The sequence below is a fragment of the Somniosus microcephalus genome, unplaced genomic scaffold, assembly GCF_052327205.1.
Source record: "Somniosus microcephalus isolate GS21.2 unplaced genomic scaffold, FLI_Smic_1.0 unresolved_chr1, whole genome shotgun sequence".
Taxonomy (NCBI): Eukaryota; Metazoa; Chordata; class Chondrichthyes; order Squaliformes; family Somniosidae; genus Somniosus; species Somniosus microcephalus.
Window position 1 is genome coordinate 163,832,161 of NW_028225179.1, and position 15,523 is coordinate 163,847,683.

The following is a 15,523-nucleotide window of genomic DNA, read 5'->3' on the forward strand; positions in this document are numbered from 1 at the left end:
ACTTTAACTCACACATACTCTCTCTCACACACACTTTAACTCACACACACACTCTCTCTCACACACTTTAACTCACACACATACTCTCTCACACACACACTTTAACTCACACACATACTCTCTCACACACACTTTAACTCACACACATACTCTCTCTCACACACACTTTAACTCACACACGTACTCTCTCTCACACACACTTTAACTCACACACGTACTCTCTCTCACACACACTTTAACTCACACACACACTCTCTCTCACACACACTTTAACTCACACACATACTCTCTCTCACACACACTTTAACTCACAGACATACTCTCTCTCACACACACTTTAACTCACACACACACTCTCTCTCACACACACTTTAACTCACACACACTCTCTCTCACACACTTTAACTCACACACACTCTCTCTCACACACACTTTCACTCACACACATACTCTCTCTCTCACACACACTTTAACTCACACACACATACTCTCTCTCACACACACTTTAACTCACACACACACTCTCTCACACACACTTTAACACACACACACACTCTCTCTCACACACACTTTAACTCACACATACTCTCTCTCACACACACTTTAACTCACACATACTCTCTCTCTCACACACACTAACTCACACACACACTCTCTCTCACACACACTTTAACTCACACACACATACTCTCTCTCACACACACTTTAACTCACACACACACTCTCTCTCACACACACTTTAACTCACACACACACTCTCTCTCACACACACTTTAACTCACACACATACTCTCTCTCACACACACTTTAACTCACACACATACTCTCACACACACACTTTAACTCACACACATACTCTCTCTCACACACACTAACTCACACACATACTCTCTCTCACACACACTTTAACTCACACACACATACTCTCTCTCACACACACACTAACTCACACACACTCTCTCTCACACACACTTTAACTCACACACACATACTCTCTCTCACACACACTTTAACTCACACACATACTCTCTCTCACACACACTTTAACTCACACACACACTCTCTCTCACACACACTTTAACTCACACACACACTCTCTCTCACACACACTTTAACTCACACACACACTCTCTCTCACACACACTTTAACTCACACACACTCTCTCTCACACACACTAACTCACACACATACTCTCTCTCACACACACTTTAACTCACACACACACTCTCTCACACACACTTTAACTCACACACACACTCTCTCTCACACACACTTTAACTCACACACACATACTCTCTCACACACACTTTAACTCACACACACACTCTCTCTCACACACACTTTAACTCACACACATACTCTCTCTCACACACACTTTAACTCACACACATACTCTCTCTCACACACTTTAACTCACACACACACACTCTCTCTCACACACACACTTTAACTCACACACACACTCTCTCTCACACACACTTTAACTCACACACATACTCTCTCTCACACACACTTTAACTCACACACACACTCTCTCTCACACACACTTTAACTCACACACACACACTCCCTCTCACACACACTTTAACTCACACACACACACTCTCTCTCACACACACTTTAACTCACACACACACTCTCTCTCACACACACTTTAACTCACACACATACTCTCTCTCACACACACTTTAACTCACACACACACTCTCTCTCACACACACTTTAACTCACACACATACTCTCTCTCACACACACTTTAACTCACACACATACTCTCTCTCACACACACTTTAACTCACACACATACTCTCTCTCACACACACTTTAACTCACACACACACTCTCTCTCACACACACTTTAACTCACACATACACTCTCTCACACAATCTTTAACTCACACACATACTCTCTCACACACACACTTTAACTCACACATACTCTCTCTCACACACACTTTAACTCACACACACATACTCTCTCACACACACTTTAACTGACACACATACTCTCTCACACACACTAACTCACACACATACTCTCTCTCACACACACTTTAACTCACACACACACTCTCTCTCACACACACTTTAACTCACACACATACTCTCTCTGACACACACTTTAACTCACACACATACTCTCTCTCACACACACTTTAACTCACACACATACTCTCTCTCACACACACTTTAACTCACACACACACTCTCTCTCACACACACTTTAACTCACACATACACTCTCTCTCACACAATCTTTAACTCACACACATACTCTCTCACACACACACTTTAACTCACACATACTCTCTCTCACACACACTTTAACTCACACACACATACTCTCTCACACACACTTTAACTGACACACATACTCTCTCACACACACTTTAACTCACACACATATTCTCTCTCACACACACTTTAACTCACACACACACTCTCTCACACACACTTTAACTCACACACATACTCTCTCTCACACACACTTTAACTCACACACATACTCTCTCACACACACACTTTAACTCACACACATACTCTATCTCACACACACTTTAACTCACACACACACTCTCTCTCACACACACTTTAACTCACACACATACTCTCTCTCACACACACTTTAACTCACACACATACTCTCTCTCTCACACACACTTTAACTCACACACATACTCTCTCTCTCACACACACTTTAACTCACACACACACTCTCTCTCACACACACTTTAACTCACACACATACTCTCTCTCACACACACTTTAACTCACACGCACACTCTCTCTCACACACACTCTTTAACTCACACACACACTCTCTCTCACACACACTTTAACTCACACACATACTCTCTCTCACACACACTTTAACTCACACACACACTCTCTCTCACACACACTTTAACTCACACACATACTCTCTCTCACACACACTTTAACTCACACACATACTCTCTCTCACACACACATTAACTCACACACACACTCTCTCACACACACACTTTAACTCACACACATACTCTCTCTCTCACACACACTTTAATTCACACACATACTCTCTCTCACACACACTTTAACTCACACACATACTCTCTCTGACACACACTTTAACTCACACACATACTCTCTCTCACGCACACTTTAACTCACACACATACTCTCTCTCACACACACTTTAACTCACACACATACTCTCTCACACACACACTTTAACTCACACACATACTCTCTCTCACACACACTTTAACTCACACACATACTCTCTCTCACACACACTTTAAATCACACACATACTCTCTCTCTCACACACACTTTAACTCACACACATACTCTCTCTCACACACACTTTAACTCACACACATACTCTCTCACACACACACTTTAACTCACACACATACTCTCTCTCACACACACTTTAACTCACACACATACTCTCTCTCACACACACTTTAACTCACACACATACTCTCTCTGACACACACTTTAACTCACACACATACTCTCTCTCACGCACACTTTAACTCACACACATACTCTCTCTCACACACACTTTAACTCACACACATACTCTCTCACACACACACTTTAACTCACACACATACTCTCTCTCACACACACTTTAACTCACACACATACTCTTTCACACACACTTTAACTCACACACACACTCTCTCTCACACACACTTTAACTCACACATACTCTCTCTCACACACACTTTAACTCACACATACTCTCTCTCACACACACTTTAACTCACACACACACTCTCTCTCACACACACTTTAACTCACACACACATACTCTCTCTCACACACACTTTAACTCACACACACACTCTCTCTCACACACACTTTAACTCACACACACACTTTCTCTCACACACACTTTAACTCACACACATACTCTCTCTCACACACACTTTAACTCACACACATACTCTCACACACACACTTTAACTCACACACATACTCTCTCTCACACACACTAACTCACACACATACTCTCTCTCACACACACTTTAACTCACACACACATACTCTCTCTCACACACACACTAACTCACACACACTCTCTCACACACACTTTAACTCACACACACTCTCTCTCACACACACTTTAACTCACACACACTCTCTCTCACACACACTTTAACTCACACACATACTCTCTCTCACACACACTTTAACTCACACACACACTCTCTCTCACACACACTTTAACTCACACACACTCTCTCTCACACACACTTTCACTCACACACATACTCTCTCTCTCACACACTTTAACTCACACACACATACTCTCTCTCTCACACACTTTAACTCACACACACACTCTCTCACACACATTTAACTCACACACACACTCTCTCTCACACACACTTTAACTCACACATACTCTCTCTCACACACACTTTAACTCACACATACTCTCTCTCTCACACACACTTTAACTCACACACACACTCTCTCTCACACACACTTTAACTCACACACACATACTCTCTCTCACACACACTTTAACTCACACACACACTCTCTCTCACACACACTTTAACTCACACACACTTTCTCTCACACACACTTTAACTCACACACATACTCTCTCTCACACACACTTTAACTCACACACATACTCTCACACACACACTTTAACTCACACACATACTCTCTCTCACACACACTAACTCACACACATACTCTCTCTCACACACACTTTAACTCACACACACATACTCTCTCTCACACACACACTAACTCACACACACTCTCTCTCACACACACTTTAACTCACACACACATACTCTCTCTCACACACACTTTAACTCACACACATACTCTCTCTCACACACACTTTAACTCACACACACACTCTCTCTCACACACACTTTAACTCACACACACACTCTCTCTCACACACACTTTAACTCACACACACACTCTCTCTCACACACACTTTAACTCACACACAATCTCTCTCACACACACTAACTCACACACATACTCTCTCTCACACACACTTTAACTCACACACACACTCTCTCTCACACACACTTTAACTCACACACACACTCTCTCTCACACACACTTTAACTCACACACACTCTCTCTCACACACACTTTAACTCACACACACATACTCTCTCACACACACTTTAACTCACACACACACTCTCTCTCACACACACTTTAACTCACACACATACTCTCTCTCACACACACTTTAACTCACACACATACTCTCTCTCATACACACTTTAACTCACACACACACACTCTCTCTCACACACACTTTAACTCACACACACACTCTCTCTCACACACACTTTAACTCACACACATACTCTCTCTCACACACACTTTAACTCACACACACACTCTCTCTCACACACACTTTAACTCACACACATACTCTCTCTCACACACACTTTAACTCACACACACACACTCTCTCTCACACACTTTAACTCACACACACACTCTCTCTCACACACACTTTAACTCACACACATACTCTCTCTCACACACACTTTAACTCACACACACACTCTCTCTCACACACACTTTAACTCACACACATACTCTCTCTCACACACACTTTAACTCACACACATACTCTCTCTCCCACACACTTTAACTCACACACATACTCTCTCTCACACACACTTTAACTCACACACACACTCTCTCTCACACACACTTTAACTCACACATACACTCTCTCTCACACACACTTTAACTCACACACATACTCTCACACACACACACTTTCACTCACACATACTCTCTCTCACACACACTTTAACTCACACACAAACTCTCTCTCACACACACTTTCACTCACACACATATTCTCTCTCACACACTTTAACTCACACACATACTCTCTCTCACAAACACTTTAACACACACACACACTCTCTCTCACACACACTTTAACTCACACATACTCTCTCTCACACACACTTTAACTCACACACACGCTCTCTCTCACACACACTTTCACTCACACACATACTCTCTCTCACACACACACTAACTCACACACATACTCTCTCTCACACACACTTTAACTCACACACATACTCTCTCTCACACACACTTTAACTCACACACATACTCTCTCTCACACACACTTTAACTCACACACATACTCTCTCTCACACACACTTTAACTCACACACATACTCTCTCTCACACACACTTTAACTCACACACATACTCTCTCTCACACACACTTTAACTCACACACATACTCTCTCACACACACACTTTAACTCACACATACTCTCTCTTACACACACTTTAACTCACACACACATACTCTCTCACACACACTTTAACTGACACACATACTCTCTCACACACACTTTAACTCACACTCATACTCTCTCTCACACACACTTTAACTCACACACACACTCTCTCACACACACTTTAACTCACACACATACTCTCTCACACACACTTTAACTCACACACATACTCTCTCACACACACACTTTAACTCACACACATACTCTCTCTCACACACACTTTAACTCACACACACACTCTCTCTCACACACACTTTAACTCACACACATACTCTCTCTCACACACACTTTAACTCACACACATACTCTCTCTCTCACACACACTTTAACTCACACACATACTCTCTCTCTCACACACTTTAACTCACACACACACTCTCTCTCACACACACTTTAACTCACACACATACTCTCTCTCACACACACTTTAACTCACACACACACTCTCTCTCACACACACTCTTTAACTCACACACACACTCTCTCTCACACACACTTTAACTCACACACATACTCTCTCTCACACACACTTTAACTCACACACACACTCTCTCTCACACACACTTTAACTCACACACATACTCTCTCTCACACACACTTTAACTCACACACATACTCTCTCTCACACACACTTTAACTCGCACACATACTCTCTCACACACACACTTTAACTCACACACATACTCTCTCTCACACACACTTTAACTCACACACATACTCTCTCTCACACACACTTTAACTCACACACATACTCTCTCACACGCACACTTTAACTCACACACATACTCTCTCACACACACACTTTAACTCACACACATACTCTCTCTCTCACACACACTTTAACTCACACACACACTCTCTCTCTCACACACTTTAACTCACACACATACTCTCTCTCACACGCACTTTAACTCACACACATACTCTCTCACACACACACTTTAACTCACACACATACTCTCTCTCACACACACTTTAACTCACACACATACTCTCTCTCACACACACTTTAACTCACACACACACTCTCTCTCACACACACTTTAACTCACACACACACTCTCTCTCACACACACTTTAACTCACACACATACTCTCTCTCACACACACTTTAACTCACACACATACTCTCTCTCACACACACTTTAACTCACACACACTCTCTCTCACACACACTTTAACTCACACACATACTCTCTCTCACACACACTTTAACTCACACACATACTCTCTCTCACACACACTTTAACTCACACACACACACACACACATTCTCACTCTCAGCATGGATCTAATCGGAGGTATCAGTGGTGGGACATAAAAGGAGAGAGCGGAGGAACAGCACGGAGCTAATCGGAGGTTTGTTCAATCTGTTTCCTAATGTATTCTAATGGAGACTTTCACCTCTGTGTGCTGGTAAACACCTCAGTGCTGAACAGGACGAGCAAGTATGTGTCGACACTCGATATGGATCCTCCCTTTAACGAACATCGAAACTGAAAGCGGTTTGAATCAGGAAGTGCTGACTGTGAACATGGCGTCCAGACAGCAGATGGAGAGTTGCACCGAGGAGGCAATTTGTCCCATTTGTCTGGAGTTCTTCACCGACCCGGTAATACTGGAGTGTGGCCACAACTGCTGCCGCTCCTGTATCACACAGTGTTGGGAAAAGAAGGAGACAAACTCCTGCCCGGAATGTAGAGATGAGTTTCCGGAATTAACCCTCAAGGTTAATCGGGCCCTAGCGAGTCTGGCCGCAAAAGCTCGAAAATTAAACCTGGATCCGAAAGAGAAGGAAATTAAACATCACTGTGAGGAACATCGGGAAGAACTGACGCTGTTTTGTGAAACTGACAAGAAACTGATCTGTGTGAAGTGTCTTGTGGCGACAGAGGGGCGGGGTCACAAGTCCCACAACTTCATGGGACTGACAGAAGCTGCGCAGATGTACCGAGTAAGATGGAGGGTAGAATCTTTGGGAACATTTCTCTCTCTGTTTTTTGTGTTTAAACTTTACATTCAGTTAACTTCTAATCCCAGGATAAACAGACATCATCCCTAGAATTGGCTACGAAGAGAAAGGATTTGGCTCTGGACACCGCACGGTGGCAGGAACAGCAGATTTCCGCAGTTAGGGTAAGGTCTCCCTGTGCTGATTTTCTGGGATCTCGGTTAGTTTTGTCCCCTTTATCGTGGTACATTAATTATGTTTCACATTTCATTTGGTAGGAACAGTCAAGCAGTCTGCAGACCCACATCACATCCGAGTTCGCTCAAATGCGCCAGATTCACACTGAGAAAGAGTAGCGTTTAATCAGAGATCTCAGGGAACAAGAGGGGGAGGAGATTCTAGAACCGATGGAGAAAAACCTCAGTGGAATCCAACAGGAGTTAGATTGTGTTGGGCGAGAACTATCAGAGTTGCAGAGACAGATGGAGGAACAAGACACAGTCACATTTCTGAAGGTAAGACCTTGTTTTATTTAAATACATGCTGCTCCTCGGTGACATCATCTGGAAACACAACGTCATATAGGCTGACGACACCCAGCTCTCCCTCATCACCACCTCTCTCGACCCCTCCACTGTCTCTGATGTGCCACGTTGCTTGTCCATCATCCAGTAATGGATGAGCAGAAATTTCCTCCAATTTAATATTGGGAAGCTCGAAGCCATTGTCTTCGGTCCCGCCACAGACCCCGTTCCCTAGACACCGACTCCATCCCTCTCCTTGGCCATTGTCAGAGGCTGATCAAGACCGTTGGTAACCTTGGCGTCCTATTTGACCCGAGATGAGATTCCGACCACATATCCACGCTATCATCAAAATCACCTACTTCCACCTCCGTAACATCGCCCGTCTCAGCCCCTGCCTCAGCACATCTGCTGCTGAAACTATTATCCGTGCCTTTGCTCCCGATGGAATTGTCTATTCCATAGCTCTCCTGGCTGGCCTCCTATTTTCCACCCTCCATAAACTTGAGCTTGTCCAAAACTCCGCTGTCCATATCCTAACTCGCACCAAGTCCCGTTCACCCATCACCCCTGTACTCGCTGACCTACACTGGCTCCTGGTTAAGCAACGTCTCAATTTCAAAATTCTCATCCTTGTTTTCAAATCCCTCCATGGCCTCGCCCCTCCCTATCTCTGCAACCTCCTCCTGCACTACAACCCTCAAAGAGCGCTGCACTCCTCCAATTCTGGCCTCTTGCACATCCCCAATTTTAATCGCTCCTCCATTAGCGGCCGTGCCTTCAGCTGCCGAGGACCTGAGCTCTGGAATTCCCTCCCTAAACCTCTCCCTCTCTCTACCTCTCTTTCCACTTTTAAGAGTCTCCTAAACACCTCCCACTTTGACTAAACTTTTGGACACCTGTCCTAATACCTCCTTATTTGGCTAGGTGTCAAATGTTGTTTGGTAACGCTCCTGCGAAGCTCCTTGGATCATTTTACTACGTTCAAGGAGCTATATAAATGCAAGTTGCTGTTCTTGTTGTACAACTGCATAAATTAGAGAGAGTAAACAGTTCTATTCACATTTACTCACACTCTTTTCATATCCCTTCATCCACCTCTCCAATCTAATCTTTAATGTTGACGTAGTTTCTACCTCAACCATTAACGTTGGATGTGAATTCCACAGCCGCACAACTCTGTGTAAGTAAGTATCTCCTGCCCCCTGTACTAAATCTCTTACATTTCATCTTATTTCTATATCCCTTAGTTTTAGACCCCTTATCTATTGGAAACTGTTTCTTTCTACCTACCTTGTCCACACTGGTCAAAGCTGTTCTCATATTGTCACATCATTTGATTTTTCGAAAGAAAATAGCCCCATATTTTTAATCTTTCTTCATCTTTGAATTTCCTGAAACCAGGCAGCATCCCAGTCAATATCTGCTGTATCCTCTGTAAACCCACAATACCGTCCCTCTGGTCTGGAACATAATACTGCGCCATTACCTCTGAGATTTCATATTCGATATCTCTTGTGATACAACCTAGAATTCTATTAGATTGTTTAAACAGCCTTATCAACCTGAGGTGCTGCCTTTAATGCTCAGTGAACCTGTGGCCCCAAATCCCTCTGCTCTTCTACCGCACCGAGACTACTTCCATTGGGAGCAGAATTCCTGCTGTTACTTCCCCTGTCTCAGCCCACACTCACTGCCATTTAATTCTGTCCACCAAGATTAATCCCATTCCCTCATCTTATTAATATCCCTTCACCGCTTCCTTTGGTCCTCTACCAAACTAACTCTACCTCCAGAACGGAACCCTGTGGGACACCACTATCCACCTCTAATCACTCTGAAAACACACCCGTAATTCCTACTCTCTGTTTTCTCCCTTCTAGTTCATTTTTAATCCAGTTTACTATCCTCCCCAAATTCCATACCACATGAGTCTCTCTAGTAATCGCCTGTGTGGTATCTTATCAAGGCTTTCCTAAAGTCCATGTACACTACCTTTTGTCATTTAATCTCTCCTTCCTTCCACCCTATCACAGACCTTCCCTTTTGTTCTTTCCTCCCCTCCCCCATTTCCCTGCCTCTGTACTTGTTTAAAACCTGTCACATCTCGAACGTTTTCCAGTTCTGATGAAAGGACATCGACCGGAAATGTTAGCTGTGTTTCTCTCCACAGATGCTGCCAAACCTGCTGAGTATTTCCAGTATTTTCTGGGGTTTTTATTTCAGATTGGCAGCATCTGCAGTATTTTGCTTTTGTATCCATGTACACTACATTCACTGTATTTCCCCATCAGTATACAGTTCTGGTCTCCTTACCTAAGGAAAGACATACTCGCCTTAGAGGGAGTGCAATGAAGGTTCACCAGACTGATTCCTGGGATGGGCGGACTGCCCTATGAGGAGAGATTAAGTAGACGAGGCCTATGTTTCCTACAGTTTAGAAGAATGAGAAGTGTTCTAATTGAAACATGTAAAATTCTTAAGGGACTTGACAGGCTGAGAAAATATTTCCCCTGGATGGGGAGTCTAGAACACGGGGTCACCGTCTCAGAATAAGGGGTCGGCCATTTAGAACTGAGATGAGGAGACATTTCTTCACTCAGAGGGTGGTGAATCTTTGGAATTCTCTACCCCAGAGAGCTGTCGATGCTCAGTCGTTGAGTATATTCAAGACAGACGTCGATAAATTATTGGGAACTAAGGGAATTAAGAGATATGGGGATAGTGCGGGATGGTGGAGTTGAGGTAGAAGATCAGCCATGATCTTGTTGAAAGTCGGAGAAGGCTCGAAGGGCCAAATGGCCGACTCCAGCTTCTATTCCTTATGTTTTTATGTTCTTATGATCTACCATGTCTATCATATCTTCAAAGAAATCAAGAAATATTTCCAGCAAGATCACCTCTTTTGAAATCTGTGTTTTAATTTCAATTGGTTTCCTACTTCATTATTTATCCAGGGCCTTCTAAAACTACTAGCAGTTTCCTTGTTTTTAACAGAATATACTTATTCTATACCTTTCGAATCCCTTGTTGAAAATATCCCATTGTTGCTCTTCAGTCCTGTGTATTAATGTCTTCTATCACCTCACCTTGGCTAGCTCGCTCCTCATTTTACTGAAATCTGCCTTACTCCATTCTCAGTTTCTACTGACCTTTTCCGTTATAGTTCGACTTACACCTAATGATAAGGTGGGCACCAACATTTAGCTCATCTACCTGATCATTACTTATAACCAGGTCAGGCAATTAAAGGTACCAAACTGACTCTCAATGCACTGAATCCAAGCGGTGTGAGATCCCAGGGAGAAGCGCCTCTCACGGTGCTACCTGCAGAGTGTAACTCCGGGTGGTGGGGGGTCCGGTTCAAAAATTGCTGAGGAGGTTTTTCCACCTCTCGGGTAGTTTGTGTAGAAAGTACATTCGATCAGTTTCTAGTTACAGTGATGTTATCTTGCTGCACCTGAACCAATCTGTGTGTGTGTGAGAGAGAGAGGGAGAAGTAAGAGTGCCTTGGTGTAGGGTGCCATTATATTACAGTCCACAGCTGGCAGGCTCCAGCTGTGATGACTCTGACTGCTAACCTCACATTGTACAGGGGCAGAGCACGCATGTGTAAAGCTATGCTGGTGATAGGTTGCGCTTTTAAAACCAGGTGAGAGGCGGCAGGCATGGAGGCTCTCTCCTCGCATCTATCTATCTTCCACTGTCTAAGATATTGGAAATGTTCTGCACTTTCTCCCATTATAAATTGCTGTGTCCACACTTATATTCGCATTGTATTCTGTGGACATGTCAGGCTGCAACTACACGCAGCTACCAGTGGAGGCGCTGCGGCCCCAGCAGTGGGCGACTGTGTAACTACAGCAAGGCAGGCTGGAGGTCTACAGAGCTTCTATTGTAAGTGTAGGAGGAGCATTTCATCATAGAAGTGTCACAATGTGGACAGGATGACTATACAATGGGGATTGAATTAAGTCTGTACATCCTCACAGCTCTTGACCTTATTGTGAAGTCACTTTGCAAGAAGTTGAAACATCAGTTAGTCTCTGGTTATTGTCACCTTCAAAACTATAAGCCCTAGAAACCGTACATGGCTGTCAGACAATATATAGATACACACCCAGGATTTGTACATTATTAAACTTCTGTATTGTTCTCAGGTTTGGGGATAGCCATCTCCCTCACAGTTTGTCACGACTGTCAGCTGTCGAGATCCAGTTGTCACAGCGCTGCCGCCTAAGGATTGTATCAATAAATTGTTAATGGCGGCAACACATTTTTAAGGAGAAGTGTAAAATATCTGACTTCAAATATTACTCGGTGTATTTCCCGAAAAATTACCTTATAATGTTCTTTTACCAATTTAATTTCCTAGTGTAAATCTGAGCACTAACTCGGTCCTGTCACTGTTTGTTCGGGGCTGTTCCTCCCACTGACACAGCTGAAATATTTCACACTTGGTGTCATGTTGCAGTGTGTGATGCTGAATTCTGAATTTCTGCTCCCAGACCCTGACTGTGAACTCAGATCCGTGTTTCTGTTTTATTTCAGGAGGCAGCTTCCCGGGAAAGAAGGTATGACGTTCTCTCTACTGAAATGTTATTTAATCTGTTAAAGGAACAAACGGCTGGATTTCTAGAGTTGAATGTTTGATATTTACAGAATCAGTGAAGAGAGAAATGTCCTTTCATTGGACGGTCGGAATCTGCCGCTGGGAATATTCAAAGGGCCCGGACAGTACACAGTGTGGAAAGAAATGATAGAGAACATCAGCCCAGGTAAAGAGTTTTCATCGCCCCTATTTCACACTTTGTAAAAGTCTCCTTGTGTGAATACATCGAAATAATGAAATACTTATACTACAATATTTAGAAAATTAGGAACAACAATCTTCCTGAAATAATCTCCACAATGAGTTTGAAACTGGTTTGTGAAATCAGTGTTCCTGTCTCTGACCACACATCAGATCCAGGAGTGACGATGCTGTACAGAAGCAGTGTATATTATTGGTGACACACACTGACGGGTGACTCCGCAGCATCAGAAAAATACCCAGTTTGCTAGTTACAAAAAAGGTTTGATATATAATGGACCGGAAACAGTGAAACCCACCCCCCTGACAGAAACTGGGCTCAGTGGCCCGTCCCCCCCCCCTCCTCCAAGGCCCTCCCCCACCATCGAGGGCATCTGTCCCATCACACCCCCCACAACCTGTTCTCAAATGATCAGATAATCTGTCTTTAATGATGTTGATTGAGGGATAAATACTGGCCAGGAAAGCGGGGATAACTCCCCCCTGCTATTCCTGGAGATAGTGGCCATGCGATATTTATATCTGGTTCGGTTGGTCTCTGTTCCCTGGTTAATTTAAAGGTTCTAAGTGGGAAAGGCCCGAATCATTCTTGACGCTGTCAGTTTTGCTATGATTTGTCACCATCTCCAATATTGTTCTATTCTGCGACTACCACGATGGTAGAAGGCGAACTTGGTGGACCTCAGTCCTTTTGCGGCTGGCAATTGCGATGTTCCTTTGTTTGCATCGTGCTGAACTGAACATCCCTCTCTCTGGGTGTGTTTGCCTGCCCCGCTGACTGGTTCTGAGGCAGGACTACTTTCATTGTACATTACTGGGAACAGCTGCAGGCATCTTGCGGGAAATAAAGTGGCGGGGCTGCGGGGATAGAGCGGGGGAATGGGACTGACTGGGTTGCTCTACAGAGAGCCGGCAGGGACTGGATGGATCGAATGGCCTCCTCCTGTGCCGTTATGTCTCTATCTCTGGCAGAACCGAGCGCCTGCTGGAACTGAAGAGACAACAGTCCCACCAGGGGGCAGGAAGTGGGAAAAACAGACATAAAGCAACTTTTGTAAACCTTGAGGACTCCTTCTGTCTGCCTGTCCGTCTATCTGTCTGTCTGTCTATCGATCGATCCACCTCTCTATATATTCCAAGCGAGATTTGAAACATTTCTCTGTGCACTGGTAAATAATTCAGCACTGACGGAACGGGCTGGTGTGTGCGGTAACTCAGGCTGGATCCACCCTGTCGCAGACATAAACTGAAAGCGGTTTGAATCAGGAAGTGCCGAGTGTGAACATGGCGAACAGACAGCAGGCCGAGAGTCTAACAGATGAATTAATGTGTCCCATTTGTCTGGATTTCTTCACCGGTCCGGTTTCACTGGAGTGTGGCCACAACTTCTGCCGCTCCTGTATCACACGGTATTGGGAAAATGAGGAGACAAACTCCTGCCCGGAATGTAGAGCGGAGTTTCCGGAAAGAAACCTCAGGGTTAATCGGGCCTTAGCGAATCTGGCCGAGAAAGTTCGGAATCTGAAGCTGAATCCGAAAGAGAAGGAAATTAAACATCAATGTGAGGAACATCAGGAAGAACTGACGCTGTTTTGTGAAACTGACAAGAAACTGATCTGTGTGACTTGTCTTGTTGCTAAAGACCGGCGGGGTCACAAGTCCCACAACTTCATGCCGATACACGAGGCTGTGCAGATGTACCGGGTAAGATGGAGGGTAGAATCTCTGGTAACATTTCTGTCTCTGTTTTTCGTGTTTAAACTTTACATTCAGTTAACTTCTAATTCCAGGATAAACTGAAACCATACTTAGGATCGGCTACAAAGAGAAAGTATTCGGCTCTGGACACCGCACGGCGGCAGGAACAGCAGATTTCCGCAGTTAGGGTAAGGTCTCCCTGTGCTGATTTTCTGG

The 15,523-nt window shown here is 44.0% G+C and overlaps 3 protein-coding genes across 3 annotated transcripts in view; all 3 read left to right on the forward strand.

The window, feature by feature from the left end:
* The first annotated feature begins 6,570 nt into the window (after window positions 1-6,570).
* On the forward strand, window positions 6,571-8,628 carry LOC147096446 (nuclear factor 7, brain-like). The gene is made up of 3 exons (XM_085973824.1): window positions 6,571-8,275; window positions 8,362-8,472; window positions 8,551-8,628. The coding sequence occupies exons 1-3, from the start codon at window positions 7,772-7,774 to the stop codon at window positions 8,626-8,628; spliced, it is 693 nt and encodes a 230-aa protein (XP_085829950.1). The 5' UTR covers window positions 6,571-7,771.
* A 41-nt stretch (window positions 8,629-8,669) lies between these two features.
* LOC147096447 (E3 ubiquitin-protein ligase TRIM69-like) lies at window positions 8,670-13,612 on the forward strand. The gene is made up of 3 exons (XM_085973826.1): window positions 8,670-8,787; window positions 13,348-13,370; window positions 13,459-13,612. The coding sequence occupies exons 1-3, from the start codon at window positions 8,680-8,682 to the stop codon at window positions 13,610-13,612; spliced, it is 285 nt and encodes a 94-aa protein (XP_085829952.1). The 5' UTR covers window positions 8,670-8,679.
* A 761-nt stretch (window positions 13,613-14,373) lies between these two features.
* LOC147096448 (nuclear factor 7, brain-like) overlaps window positions 14,374-15,523 on the forward strand; it is a 34,840-nt gene continuing 33,690 nt past the window's right edge. Inside the window, exons 1-2 of the mRNA XM_085975246.1 lie at window positions 14,374-15,313; window positions 15,400-15,495. Coding sequence (XP_085831372.1) covers window positions 14,894-15,313; window positions 15,400-15,495 — 516 coding nt within the window. The 5' untranslated portion in view covers window positions 14,374-14,893. The remainder of the gene's footprint in view (window positions 15,314-15,399; window positions 15,496-15,523) is intronic.

What these genes read in the sequence shown, in the direction of transcription:
- LOC147096447 (XM_085973826.1), top strand. Translation starts at nt 8,680, where the DNA reads ATGGAGAAAAACCTCAGTGGAATCCAACAGGAGTTAGATTGTGTTGGG. An exon ending in ACACAGTCACATTTCTGAAG is followed by an intron (nt 8,788 to 13,347) that starts GTAAGACCTTGT and finishes GTTTTATTTCAG; the next exon opens with GAGGCAGCTTCCCGGGAAAG. An exon ending in GCAGCTTCCCGGGAAAGAAG is followed by an intron (nt 13,371 to 13,458) that starts GTATGACGTTCT and finishes TGATATTTACAG; the next exon opens with AATCAGTGAAGAGAGAAATG.
- LOC147096446 (XM_085973824.1), top strand. Translation starts at nt 7,772, where the DNA reads ATGTGTCGACACTCGATATGGATCCTCCCTTTAACGAACATCGAAACT. An exon ending in AAGCTGCGCAGATGTACCGA is followed by an intron (nt 8,276 to 8,361) that starts GTAAGATGGAGG and finishes TTCTAATCCCAG; the next exon opens with GATAAACAGACATCATCCCT. An exon ending in TTAGGGTAAGGTCTCCCTGT is followed by an intron (nt 8,473 to 8,550) that starts GCTGATTTTCTG and finishes TTCATTTGGTAG; the next exon opens with GAACAGTCAAGCAGTCTGCA.